The 14,089-nt window shown below is 44.4% G+C and overlaps 1 protein-coding gene across 4 annotated transcripts in view; it reads right to left on the reverse strand.

Annotated features, from left to right (window-relative positions):
- Positions 1 to 14,089, reverse strand: part of GPR39 (G protein-coupled receptor 39) — a 384,835-nt gene that overhangs the window by 243,328 nt on the left and 127,418 nt on the right. The window contains exons 1-2 of one of the 4 annotated variants that reach the window (XM_043894071.1): positions 5,520 to 5,739; positions 4,080 to 5,062 (exon numbers count right to left, since the gene is read on the reverse strand). In XM_043894071.1, coding sequence (XP_043750006.1) covers positions 4,080 to 4,935 — 856 coding nt within the window. In that variant the 5' untranslated portion in view covers positions 4,936 to 5,062; positions 5,520 to 5,739. Of the gene's footprint in view, positions 1 to 4,079; positions 5,063 to 5,335; positions 5,740 to 14,089 lie in introns of those variants that run through there. The other 3 variants (XM_043894070.1, XM_043894068.1, XM_043894069.1) reach the window with 3 other exon arrangements.

A 14,089-nucleotide genomic window follows, 5' to 3' on the forward strand; every position in this document is an offset into this window, starting at 1 on the left:
TAAGACTGTAAAGAATCCACCTACAATGCAGGAAACCAAGGTTCAATCCCTGGGTCATGAAGATCCCCTGGAGAAGTGAACGGCTACCTACTCCAGTATTCTTGCCTGGAGAATTCCATGGACAAAGAGCCCAGCAGGCCACCTGTCCATGTTGTCGCAAAGAGTCAGACACAACTGAGCGACTAACAACAGAAGCCTCCACGATGTTTAATTTTTTAATTTCACAATTATCTGTAAAAAAAAAAAAAATTCATAACTATCTTTGAAAGACAATCACTACCTTACAGATCCTTAGAAAGTAGCCATAACCGAGCCCCGATCACTTCATGCTCTTGGAAGCTACCAATTACAACGCTTCTTTTAAAATACTCTTATTTCACTTTGAGTGGGTGACATCTGACAGCAAGCCACACGTACAATGAACACAAACATGAACGTCTGTGGACCAGGCAATGCAAAGAACTCCAGGTGAGTGTTGAGAAAGACAAGATGGAAGGTCTGGGAAACTCTCTTGAAAGGAAGGCTCATTTTGCATATTCTCAACCTCTAAACTATAGAGAGACAAATGTACCAGCTCCTTGCTGTCTTGGCATGCGACAAGTCATGTTAGCAGTGACCATACAGAAAGAAATATGTCTAGTACTGATTTCTTACTGAGCTGACAGGAGGCAAGAAGGGACACTCATGTGTCCAGAAATGTGCACTTTCACATTATTATTGTTCTCTTCTGCAAATTGTTGGAGAGCTAGGAGGTGTCTCAGCATCTTTCTTATTCAGATTTCCCAATTTGTTTTCATTATTTACCAGCCCAGAACCTCAGCTAGACTGAGGCACAATAGCAAAGGATGCAGAAAGGAAAAATTAATAATATTTTCTACATAGACTTCCTCATCTTGGGTAGATTTATGAATTTCCCTTCTGTTATGCAGAAGTTAGTATTTTTTAACAACGAGAGGAGAGAATCCTTAATTGTTTTTTTTATTGCCTCCAGAGCTCCAAAGACATCTTGTGCTGTGTTGTCATTTACATTTCACATTAAATGCAAAAGATGTTTGAAATGAGCAAATATTTGTTTTAATTTGATACATCTGTTAACTGAAGTGCTAAAAGGACCACTAAATCACTATGTTAAATTCAGCGATTTGTAAACAATTTATATTTTCATTTGTTCTGGGTTAAAAATGCCCCCAAAGCATACGTTTTATGAAACCCACAAAGTAAACTGCATTGTATCAATCTGATGGATGTAGACCATGGTTTCTTCCTTTTCATTCCATTAATTTATTTCCTAACTTGAGTTAATTAGTGAGGATCCTATTTGCAAAAGCTCTTTGAAATTCATTGGGAGAAGGGGACATTTGCAAGAACTGCTCTGCAAACCTACTGCAGAGGCAATGGGCTAAATACAAATGGGAAATTCCCCCAAGACATTACCACACATTGAGCACCTGATTGCCATTCAACAATCTATGCAGGGAACACAGTGGGTGATTAATACGTAGTTGTTACAAGAAACAGGGAGACAAGGAGAAGGAAAGAATGAGGGCAGCTGAGAGAACAGACTCATCCTCAGCAATCAGTAACTGGATGAGATGATCTCCAAGTTCCTATTTGTCTCTCCCTAAAAGTCTGGGACGTTCTGATTTCATGTCTGAATGGAAACAGAACTACAACTTGGAGACTGACTTTGACTTAGAACAATACCCACTAGGAGAAGAACAGACATCTACTGAGAGAAATTTCTTTAAAAATTAATAAAAAGAGATTGGTACAATAGAGAACAAAGAGAAATCAGTTATTTTTGTTCTTGGTCAAATGGAGTCTTACTTCCCAAATTAGCGTGGGAGGTAATGTCCTGTACTCAAAAAAAGAAAAAAAGGAAATTTCTTCACACTAAAGTAGGAATTACTGCTAACAGTTTAAGACATGCCTAAAGGTATATGGGGGAAGGAAGAACTAGTCTTTCAACAGATGTTCAAACAAATCCAATGTCTTGTTTCTTCCTGGAATATTTTGTGCAGAAACCAATGGGTAAGAGAGATTGAGTCCGGTTGGGTGCCCTGCCTAAGTCCCTGGACAAAGTCACCTGATACAGACGCCTTACTCCGGTTTCCAGAAAGGTTGCAACATCTTATCAAAGTCCTGCTTTATTTCATTTTCCCTTCCCCTTGAGCCTATGAAAAAGCCACAGGCAGTCACTTATTTCCCTGTCCTTGTAATAACAGAGAAACAAATCTTGACTCTTCATTGGATCTGTTTCTTTTACTTTAACATATGTATTCTATCACTTTTGCTGCAAGAATGTTGCCTTTAGCATGAAATATATAGGATGGACCATTCTCAAGGCTTTAATGTTTAAAGACATAATGTTTTCCCATTCATATGAAGAGTTGCAGAACAGAATAACATTCGTCTTATTGCAGGTTTATAGGAACATCATAATCTTACCAACCTTACCTGTACAAACAGCTGCAAAAACAAAGAATTATTAAACAGAGAAGCTTGCAACAACCAACCATACCCCTTCCCTTTTAACAAAGAAGCTTGAATGCCAACTCAGGTAAGATGTTTCTGTGGGACACTAGTCCACCATCTGCTCAGTCTGCTGGCTTACCAAATTAAACTGCTATTCCTTGTCCCAACAACTTGTCTCTCAGTTTCTTGGCCTGTTTTGTGGTGAGTGACAGGCAACTCGGAGGCACCCCGGAGAAACAAGGTTAAAATCTGGGAGCTGCACTTAAGTGCATTTGAACTAGGTTCTAAGTCTGAAATTCCTCCTCTATGAAATGGAAATATGTCAGAAGCACAGCTCCTGATGCAGAATCAGGCATCCCCAACCCGCAAACTCCTTCTCTCATTTTGCACAGACAATAAAGTCAGGCCCACTGTACAGACACACCGGAAGCCAGGGGTAGGGCTGGGCCAAAACCCAGTTCTTGTCATCCTTCTTCAAGTGCCTCCCAGCTTTCTTTCTTGTCTAACTTTCACCCTGGAACCTGTTTCTCAGGTTTCCCACACCAAAACAAACAGCACCATGATTTATTCCTCCTCGGATGCCACACTGCAGAAGGGACTGGGGAGGAAGGGAAACATTTGTTCCATCAACTCCCCCTTGACTCACACTCACAAGGACATCTTTTGCTCCTTTCTGCTAAAAAATATTTCGAAAGACCCTTTGCTGCGTACACTTTGCGTGTTTCTGGGAAAGCCTAGTCTCTCAAAGGGTGGCCACCAGGACTCTCCTCTGAGGTCTTGGGGGGCTACTGATCACGGGCCCCTTCCCTTCCTGGCACACAGAAGGATCTGACTCAAAATAATTGCATCACAACCAAAGTTTGGGAAACAAACCAAGTTCTCTGCATGGAAATTGGGTATTTTGGATAATCAGTCAAGTCGCAGGAAATCTGGGAAGCCAGATTTTCTGATTCAGACAAACAAGCCAGCCCACTCCTGCTATGTTTCTGTGCTCTGATAACAAACAGACCCACCACGACGAACACTCAAGCACTATCCAGAGAAGTGGGTGTCTGAGAGCTCCACTTCCTTAAGACTTGGGTAGGAAACCACTTTGGGGGAACAAAGTCGCAGGCTGGAGAGTGTATTCCTGACAGCCTTGTTTCTGCTAAGGACAAAAATGGGAACACAGTGTAATTGCCTGAGAAAGGTTGCCCCGGGCAAAGATGGGCTAGATAAGGATGCTCCCTGCCAGCCCTGCAGAACTTGGTCCTCAGAGGACTTTCACCTGTCCCAAGTTACCTAGTTCGACCCTCACATTTCTCAGTATTATCATCGCCATTTTCCCTAAGCTGTCGGCCAGCTGTGACTTGGCCAGCAGTCACAGAGCTGCCATTGGGGAGCGTACCTAGACCTTCTGACTTCCGGTCAAGTGCTCTTCTGACCATTACCCCAGTCTCCAAAACAGAGAGAAGAAACATCCAGAGGCTTATATCCTTGCCTCTTCAATCTCAGTGAACTTAGGTTCACACTTATAAGGCAAGGCTTGGGTTAAGAGGACCACGGGGGCAGTGGTGGGGTGGGGGTGAGGTCTGCTCCCCGGAGGCCCTGCACCCCAGACTCACTCAGGAAGATGATGGTCTGCCTCCGGGCGCTCCTGCTCTCCTGGCTCTCCGACTTCCTCAGCTGCAGCTGCCGCCCTTGGGCAGTCAGGGTGCCCTGCTTACTCCTCCTCAGCACCTGCATCATGCTCCAGCACATGAAGGCCACGGAGGCCAGGACCACGAGGTAGACCATGAAGGCGCCGAAGATACTGGACTGGAACACGGTCCAGTGGCTGGACAGGTTGGTACAGATAGACATGTTGGAACTCTCCGGTTGCTCCTGGTGGCGTGTGCGGGAGCGGTTGCAAGTGAGTCCCCGGCGAGTGGGCACGTTCACCAAGGGGTACTCCACTCCCATGGCAAAAAGCAAAGGCAGCGCCACTAGGGCGGAGGTGACCCAGACGAAGCCAATCAGCAGTTTCACCTGGCAGGGCCCAGACATGGCCTTATACCTGAAGGGGTGGCAGATGGCGATGTAGCGCTCAAAGCTGAGGGTTAGCACGTGCAGCAGCGTGGCATAGCTGCAAGCCTCAAAGAGGAACGTGTGCACCTTGCAGGACACGGTGTAGCTGGGTGTGGTCAGGGGGTTCCAGATGATGCTGTAGAACTCCATGGGCATGCCGATGAGGAAGACCAGGATGTCGGAGCAAGCCAGGCTTACCATGTGATCTGTCACCTCCTTCTGCAGGTAGCCTTTCTTCTGTAGCACCTGGGTGACCCGAATGGTGACACTGTTCCCCAGGATGCCCACCACGAAGATAACCAGGTACACCAGGATGAGGGTGATTTTGATCCAGGTGGCCACCTCGAACTCGGGAACATGGCTGTGATCAATGACCTGGGAGCAGTCCCTGCTGGGGTGGCTGGGGGAACCCATGAGGAAGACAGCCAGCCAGGCAACCGGGTCCAAAGTCCTTCTCAACTTCCCTTCCTCCTCCCTGCGGAGCCCAAAGTTCACTGCTGCAACTCACCGCAGTGGGCGCAGGGCTTTCTCTCGAGCTCACCTGGAAAAGACAATTTGAGATTTCAGGTGCTTTTATGGAAACTTCCTGGGGCAGCCCAACCTAGGCGAAGCCGTAGGCGCTTAGGGGTGGGGCTTGGGGGTTGGTGACTGGGCAAGGCGTGGTGAGCTCAGAGGAAGGAGGTTCCAAACTCGCCTCAGCCACTCAGCCCACATCCCCCAGCTCGCCCGCCCTTCCCCTGCAGGACTCTGGCGCTTTGCTCCGCGTCTCTCCGGCTCCCCTCCAAGCCACCTGGCCTTTACTGGTCAAACCCACCCTCCGGGAGCGCGGTCTCCCGTGCTGAGAGGCTGGAGGCCGGGTGGTCAGCGATTAATCGTTAACTACCGCCGCCTGCGCTCCCGGCCCGCAGACCCAGCCCAGCTGGGGTTTGACTCAGCACCCAGGCACTGTCCCGAATCCAGATCTTGGCTCAGGAGCACGGGGCGACGCGTGGCCCCACCTTCCCCGCCGCCCACGCGGCAGCCACCGAGTTAGCGTTGCCTTCTGGGCGCACGCGCATCCCAGTCCCGGGAGGCGCAGCCCGCGGGGAAGCGCTCCTGGACTTGGAGTCCTGGGCTAAGGCTCGGAAAGACCGGCTGCCCCCTCCTGCCCTGGGGTCCCCTTCAAAGGTTGGGCCACCACCACCAGTTTAGGGGGTGGCGACGTCTGGACCCAGGCGCCCTCCAGTTGGCTGGGGCCCCCGGAGCTGCCAGCAAGCGTTCCCTCTTTGGTGCCCAGCCGTCGAGCTCTGGGTGTGCTGACAGTGAACGGTCAGGCTATGCCTGGCTGGAGCTGCTGCCCCAGGAAGTCTAATAAGATCGCCGTAGAAGCCCTGCCTTTCCCGCAAAGCCTCTCGGCGGCGTTTGCAAGGGGCCTGCCTCGCGTCCCTGCCTAGAGACCCTTGGAACGAGCGCCAGGCTCCTTCGTTTCAGTTTCACTCAGCTGCCCAGGCCCCTCCCCAGGCAGCGGCGGCGGGGGATCTCTAACTGCGGACGTGTAGATGCATAAGGATGGCGCCATCCACCCGGGTGCTTCTGGTAGGAAGCGCGTCCCCAGTCCTCCTCCGAGGGAGCTGCGACCGGGACATCTAGGGCAGCAGGAGGGGTAAACATGACTTTAAGGATTATGACATTTCTCTCTTCTCTGAGAGGAAAACCTCTAATGGACCCATCTTCCTCTTCTAATTCTAAAACCCGAAGGAACGCTGCTGCGCGCGGGGGTGGAGTGAGGAGGTGGAGGTGTGTGGTGTTGGGGGGAGGCTGTCCTATGCACTGTAGAATATTTAGCATCCCCAGGTCTCCTGCACCCCCATACCCAACCGTCACCCAACAAGGACAGCCAGGATGTCTCCAGATTTGCCAGTTGTCCTCTGAGGAAGCAGAACTGGCCCAGGTGGAGAGCCACTGCCTTGAAGGAAGAAAATAGATCCTCTTTATCTGTTCATCCTGAGGGCCTAGCACAGGCCTGTCCAAAGAGAATCCTTAAATCATCACAGATTTTATTTTCTTGGGCTCCAAAATCAGTCTGGACAGTGAATGCTGCCATGAAAGTTATGACCAACCTAGGCAGCATATTAAAAAGCAAAGACATCACTTTGCTGACAAAGCTATGGTTTTTCCAGTTGTCATTTATGGATGTGAGAGTTGGACCATAAAGAAGGCTGAGCACAGAAGAACTGATGCTTCCAAACTGTGGTGCTGGAGAAGACTCTTGAGAGTCCTTTGGACAGCAAGGAAATCATACCAGTCAATCCTAAGGGAAATCAACCCTGAATACTCATTGGAAGGACTGATGCTGAAGCTGAAGCTCCAATACTTTGGCCACCTGATGCAAAGAGCCGCCTCAGTGGAAAAGACCCTGATGCTGGGAAAGATTGAGGGCAGGAGAAGAAGGCAACAGAGGATAAGATGGTTGGATGGCATCACCAATTCAATGGACATGAGTTTGAGCAAACTCCAGGAGATGGTGAAGGACAAGGAAGCCTAGTGTGATGCAGTCCATGGGTTTCGAAGAGTCAGACACGACTTAGTGACTGAACAACAATAAAATTATCATAACCACCACCCTATGATGTGACCATTTTAAAGATGAAGAAACAGGTGTCCAGAGGAATAGATGCTTCCCCCCAAGGCCATAAGAGAGTGAGTGAGGGAGTTGAAAATGAACCCAGATCTATCAAACCCTGAGTAGACCTACACTCCTAACAGGGAGGGAATTCTGGGAGCACAGAGTTTCTCAGAAACTGAGTTGGGAACAGTACATGTAGAGAAACAGGGACTTTATTTTCTGAACTCAAACCTGGGCAGGTGGGCTGAAAACCTCAGGAGTATTTGATTTTGACATTGTCTCAGAGAAAAGAAAAAAGTTGTATGGACATTGGATCTTTACAGTTAGCACCTTATGTGGCTAGAGTTCTGTTTGGTTTTGTTTCCCTTCTCTGTTATATTACAAGCTCTAAGACCATGAACTTTACCTTTTTCCTCTCTGACACCTCTCCACAAAGCCCTAAATAGTTTGTTTTGCTGACCCCCCTTCCCTCTATGATTTGTGCTATTTGACCTACTTGCTGGCCCAGAAACTCTTAACTCACTTCCTCATCGGTGAGCTGTGCTTGGTGAACATGACCTCCATGTCCTTATAGCTGTCCCACAAAGCTCACACGCTGAGCAAGAATGGACTCTTGGAGCTTCGGTAACTACAGATTAGAATCCTGAATGGACTCCTCTGCAAAAGGCCCTGGTTATTTGCTGTCCCAGAGTGACTGAGAAGAAGGTCTGGAAGAACCCCGCCCTCCAACCACTGGTAACACCAGCACAGCGTACAAACATGCCCACTTCTTTCTTCTCAAGAGGAAACAAGTCAGGAACCTCACAAGTATCCCTCAGTCCTGCCACTGATCGTGCCTTTGAAAAGTTCCTCTTGGTCATTCTTTGAGCTCCTGTTATGTGTCTGGCACTTTCCATGATTCGTTTCTTTCAATCCTCACGAGGCTACTAGGTAGACGTTATTACCCCATTTTACTGATGAGGAAATTGAAGATCAGGAAAATTAAGTGACCAACCATTAAAGATTGGAGGCAGGCTTCCAACCCACGTCTGCCTGGCACCACAGCCCTCTCTACTCTGGAAGGTTCCCTGTGCAGGACAAAACCATGTCAGGCTGAATAGTGGCATTCTGGGGAGAGGAGCTTTTTCTAAGTCACCAGACACTTCTCGCCCCAGCTCCAGCATGCCAGTCATCCTGCAGTGCATTTGATAATTCCAATTTGTTCTGCTCAGACAAGATTTCCATTATTGTTCAATTTCTTTCATCAATTTTTTCTTTCACAAAGTGTGAACAAGGATTACAAATGCATGGCCAAATGGTGAGAATCAAGCTAATTAAAATTCGTTCCTTACAGTAGAGATGGAAAATTGCATTTTGAACAAAGGTCCAGGAGAATTGAATTTCCATTTCACCTTTGCTTTTCCTAAGACCAATTAAAAACTGTATAATGTGCTCTCATTTGTTGATAAAAGACTGGTATAACACCTGGCCTGACTCTGTGTAATCTAGATTTCTTATTAGCATATTGTATAGAGGGGAAATAGAAGAAAAATAATGAAAAGAGAGAGGAAAGAATGCGTTAGGTACCCTTTGATATCAGCTCCACTCCAGGGTCTTTCTGGGTCTACACTAACTTATATTCACATTTTACACTTTCCAAGTAACCTTTGGGGTCACTTAGCTGAGTGGCTTTCACACTTTAAGCTCTAATTTTTATAATCTTACATTGGCAACCAAAGTTTAAAAAAATACACACACATATACATATATATTTTTGCAAATTTAAATTTATTATGTATACTCAAATTAACATTTACTCATATAAAATCAATCAATAACTTATACCCTAAAAAGTGAATAACACCTTGCTTACAAAGGTTCATGGGAAAATCATAGTGACTATACACTAAGCTATAAAGGGAACTTCAATAATTTTCAAAACTTATAAACAGTGTAGATAGCTTTATTAAGAATGCAGTACAACTAAAAAGTCATAACAGAACCAGAAAATTCTACCATCTCAAAAGAAAGCCAAAACCAAAATTGTAAAGTATCGAGAGAACAATGACCACAAAGAGATTTGCCTATCAGAACCTGTAGAAAATAGCTATAGGAGTTCTCAGGGAAAAATTCATAGCCCTAACTAGTTATTCTAATAAACAGGAAAGCATAAAAATAAAAGGTTATTAAAATAATAAAATTAAGGAAAATAAGGAGTTAATAAAGGTCAAAGGAATTGTGGAAGAACCAAATAGTAGAACTAATAAATAATCCCCCCAAAAATTTTTTAAGTAGGACTAATCATCAAGAATGACGAGTATCAGTCTGGCAGCCTCCATCTCCCACTCCCATAGCACAGGTGTGACCCTCAGACAGGAGAAAAGAGGTGAACCCTAGGACCACTAAAATGTGTTGCCAGAGGAAATTTGCAAACCATGGGGCAAGAAGGGACTCTACGCAGAGCATAGTGGAGGCAGAGGCCGCCAGACTTCACGGAGCACGGCACTGGAGGACGGAGGGACACAGACAGAGCTGCAGACACGGGTGCGGAGGTTCTCTTTAGTGCTTGGCCAGAGTACCGAGTGGACATGTGGAGGTGAAACTCCAGGAGCTGGGCAAAGTATGATTACTGAAGGAAGAACAAATGCTGGGGCTGTAAGCCAGACAATTCTTAAGGTCCCAAATTGCTGTGAGATGCTAAAGTTCCAAGCGAAGAGTGAAGAAACCTCACTGAACCAACCCTGGAGGGGCCAGACTTTAGTAGTAGAATTAACCACAGAGCCAAGGATACTCTAGACCTGCCTTAACAAAGATACTGACCTGAGCTATCAAACAGGGTAGCCACTAGTCACCTGTAGCTCATGACACTGGAAATATGTCTAGTCCTACCTGGGATCTGGGGATGTGTTGTAAGCATAAAATATATGCCACATTTCAAAGACTTTCTATGAAAAAAAGAATGTAAATGTAATTATTTCTATATTGACTTCATGTTGAAATGATATAATGGCTATAATGGGTTAAATAAGCTATATTGTTAAAACTAATTTCACTAATTCAAAAGGACACATGCATCCCAATGTTCATAGCAGCATTATTTGCAATTGCCAAGTTATAGAAGCAACCTGACTTGCTTCATCAACAGATCAACAGTTGTTCATCAACAAATGAACAGAGAAGGAAGATGTGAGATACACACGCACGCACACATACACACAGAGACAATGGAATGCTACGCAGCCATTAAAAAGACTAAAATTTTGCCATCTGGAGTAACATGGGTGGACTTGGCATCAGGCTAAGTGAAATAGGTCACACAGAGAAAGACAAATGCTACGTGATATCACATATATGTGGATTCTATAAAATACAACAAACTATTGAATACAACAAAAAAGAAACAGACTCACAGATATAAAAAAAAAAAAATGAGTGGTTGCCAGTGGGGAGAAGGAGGAGGGGACAGGCAATATAGGGGTAGGGGATTAAGGGTGCAAACTATTAGACAGAAAAGGAGCTACAAGGATATACTGTGCTATATGGAGGATATAACTACTATTTTCTCATAACTATAAATGGAGGATAATCTTGAAAAATTGTGAAACACTATATTGTACACCTATAATTTATATATACTATACACATCAACTATACTTCAATTTAAAAAATAATAAAAGTAATTTCACTTTTTTTTTTTACTTTTTTGATGTGGCTATTAGAATATTTTTAATTTAATGTGGCTTACATTTGTGGTTCACATGATACCTATGAGTTGATATGCAAATATGGGCACAATAAAGGACAGAAATTGTATGGACCTAACAGAAGCAAAAGATATTCAGAAGAGGTGGCAAGAATACACAGAAGAACTGTACAAAGAAGATCTTCATGACCCAGATAACCACAATGGTGTGATCACTCACCTAGAGCCAGACATCCTGGGATGTGAAGTCAAGTGGGCCTTACGAAGCATCACTATGAACAAAGCTAGTGGAGGTGACGGAATTCCAGTTGAGTTTTTTCAAATCCTAAAACATAATGCTGTTAAAGTGCTGCACTCAACATGCCAGCAAATTTGGAAAACTCAGCAGTGGTCACAGGCTGGAAAAGGTCAGTTTTCATTCCAATCCCAAAGAAAGGCGATGCCAAAGAATGTTCAAACTACCGCACAATTGCACTCATCTCACAAGGTAGCAAAGTTAATGCTCAAAATTCTCCAAGCCAGGCTTCAACAGTACGTGAACTGTGAACTTCCAGATGTACAAGCTGGATTTAGAAAAGGCAGAGGAACCAGAGATCAAATTGCCAACATCAGTTGAGTCATCAAAAAAGCAAGAGAGTTCCAGAAAAACATCTACTTCTGCTTTATTGACTATGCCAAAGCCTTTGACTGTGTGGATCATAACAAACTGTGGAAAATTCTTCAAGAGATGGGAATACCAGACCACCTGACCTGCCTCCTGAGAAATCTGTATGCAGGTCAAGAAGCAACATTTATAACCAGACATGGAACAACAGACTGGTTCCAAATTGGGAGAGGAGTACATCATGGCTGTATGTTGTCACCCTGCTTATTTATCTTATATGCAGAGTACATCATGAGAAATGCTGGGCTGGATGAAGCACAAACTGGAATCAAGATTGCTGGGAGAAATATCAATAACCACAGATATGTAAATGATACCACCCTTATGGCAGAAAGTGAAGAACCAAAGAGCCTCTTGAAAGTGAAAGAGGAGAGTGAAAAAGCTGGCTTAAAGCTCAACATTCAGAAAACTAAGATCATGGCACCTGGTCCCATCACTTCATGGCAAACAGATGGGGAAACAATGGAAACAGTAAGAGACTTTATTTTGAGGGGCTCCAAAATCACTGCAGATGGTGACTGCAGCCATGAAATTAAAAGACGCTTGCTCCTTGGAAGAAAAGCTATGGCCAACCTAGACAGCATATTAAATAGCAGAGACATTACTTTGCTAACCAAGGTCTATCTAGTCAAAGCTATGGTTTTTCCAGTAGTCATGTATGGATGTGAGAGTTGGACTATAAAGAAAGCTGAGCACCGAAGAATTGATGCTTTTGAACTGTGGTGTTGGAAAAGGCTTGAGAGTCCTTTGGACCGTAAGGAGATTCAACCAGTCAGTCCTAAAGGAAATCAGTCATGAATATTCATTGGAAGGACTGATGCTGAAGCTGAAACTCCAATACTTTGGCCACCTGATGTGAAGAACTGACTCATTGGAAAAGATCCTGATGCTGGGAAAGATTGAAGGCAAGAGGAGAAGGGGACGACAGAGGATGAGGTGGTTGGATGGCATCACTGACTCAATGGACATGGGTTTGAGTGGGCTCCAGGAGTTGGTGATAGACAGGGAGGCCTAGCATACTATAGTCCATGGGGTCGCAGAGAGTCAGACACAACTGAGCAACTGAACTGAACTGAACTGATGGGTTGGGAGACCCCCTAAAGAAGGAAATGGCAACCCACTCCAGTATTCTTGCCTGGGAAATCCCAAGGACAGAGGAGCCTGGCTGGCTACAGTCCATGGGGTCACAAAAGTCAGATACAACTTAGTGACTAAACCACCACCACCACCACAAGAATATTTTATATTTCATGTGGTTTTCATTTGTGGCTCACATGATACCTATGGAATTATGATACTATAAACAGAAACAGATAATGAAACAAAAGACAAAGTCCAAGAAAAAAAATCCAAATACTTATAGAAATTTCATTTATGATAACAGTAACATTTCAAATCAGTAGGGACAGATTGTTCAGGAACTGGTATTGGGACAATAGATTTTTTAAAATAGGATTTAAAAAATCTTTATCATGATATAAGTTTATGTAATATAAATTCCAGGTAGATCAAAGATTAAAATCTTTGGACTGTAATGATTAAGAAAATTATTAAAGGACAGAATAAAACACCAGAGAATTTTAAAATTTAAATTTTTATCTTATGACAAAAACGCTAGAAGCTATGAAGAAAAAGGTTGACAAACTTTAATAAAAGTAAAGCTCCACAAGTGAAGAAACACTGTAGCCAAATTTAAATGACAAATAACAAACCTACAGAAAATATATGCAGTTGATGTTACACAGTAATGAGTGATTTCCACAGTGACCCAAAGCATATAAAAATGTGCATGCATGCTGTCTCTCAGTTGCATCCAACTGTTTGTGACCCTACAGACTGCAGCGCGCCAGGCTGCTCTGTCCGGGAGATTTTCCAGGCAAGAACACTGGAGTGGGTTACCATTTCCTCCTCCAGGGGATCTTCCCAACCCAGGGATCAAACCTGTGTCTCCCGCACTGCAGGTGGATTCTTAACCACTGAGCCATCAGGGAAGCATAAAAACGTGCATTTTTCCCAAAGTTGATCCACAGAATCAAGGTAACCCCCTCAAATTTCAAACAATTTTTTTCTTTATAAAATCAGTAAGTTAATTCTAAAATTAAAAATTTTAAGAGCCCCAAATCAGCAAGATACTCTGTGATGAGAGGACTTGGCTATACCATATATGAAGAGTTATTATAAAGCCACACTTCACACTGGGATAGATATAAAAATAAAAGATACAGAAGGGGTAGCATGGAAATAAATCCACACATGTCTGGACAGGGTTTTTGACAGAGGTGGCCCTGAGGGTCAGAGTAGAAGAGATGTTCTTTTCCATTGCTGTAGTAGATGACTGCCTCGACTTGTAGCACTTGCCAATACCCATGGTATAAAGCTCCCATAATGGCTGACTTCAAGCTACACCCACTTTAACAATCTACTCACAAAACTTCTGTGGTTTTAACCATCTACTCTGATGAGTTCCAAGACACCACTCTTCTCAGTAAATGCTACTTGGTACGGTCAAGTATCCATGTGGATAACATTCATCAAGCAAGAAGATGACCCAGTTTAAATATGAACCAAAGAAAAATCACAAGAGAAAAGTCCAGGTGGACAATAAACTTCTTCAGTA

The sequence above is a fragment of the Cervus elaphus genome, chromosome 33, assembly GCF_910594005.1.
Source record: "Cervus elaphus chromosome 33, mCerEla1.1, whole genome shotgun sequence".
Lineage (NCBI taxonomy): Eukaryota > Metazoa > Chordata > Mammalia > Artiodactyla > Cervidae > Cervus > Cervus elaphus.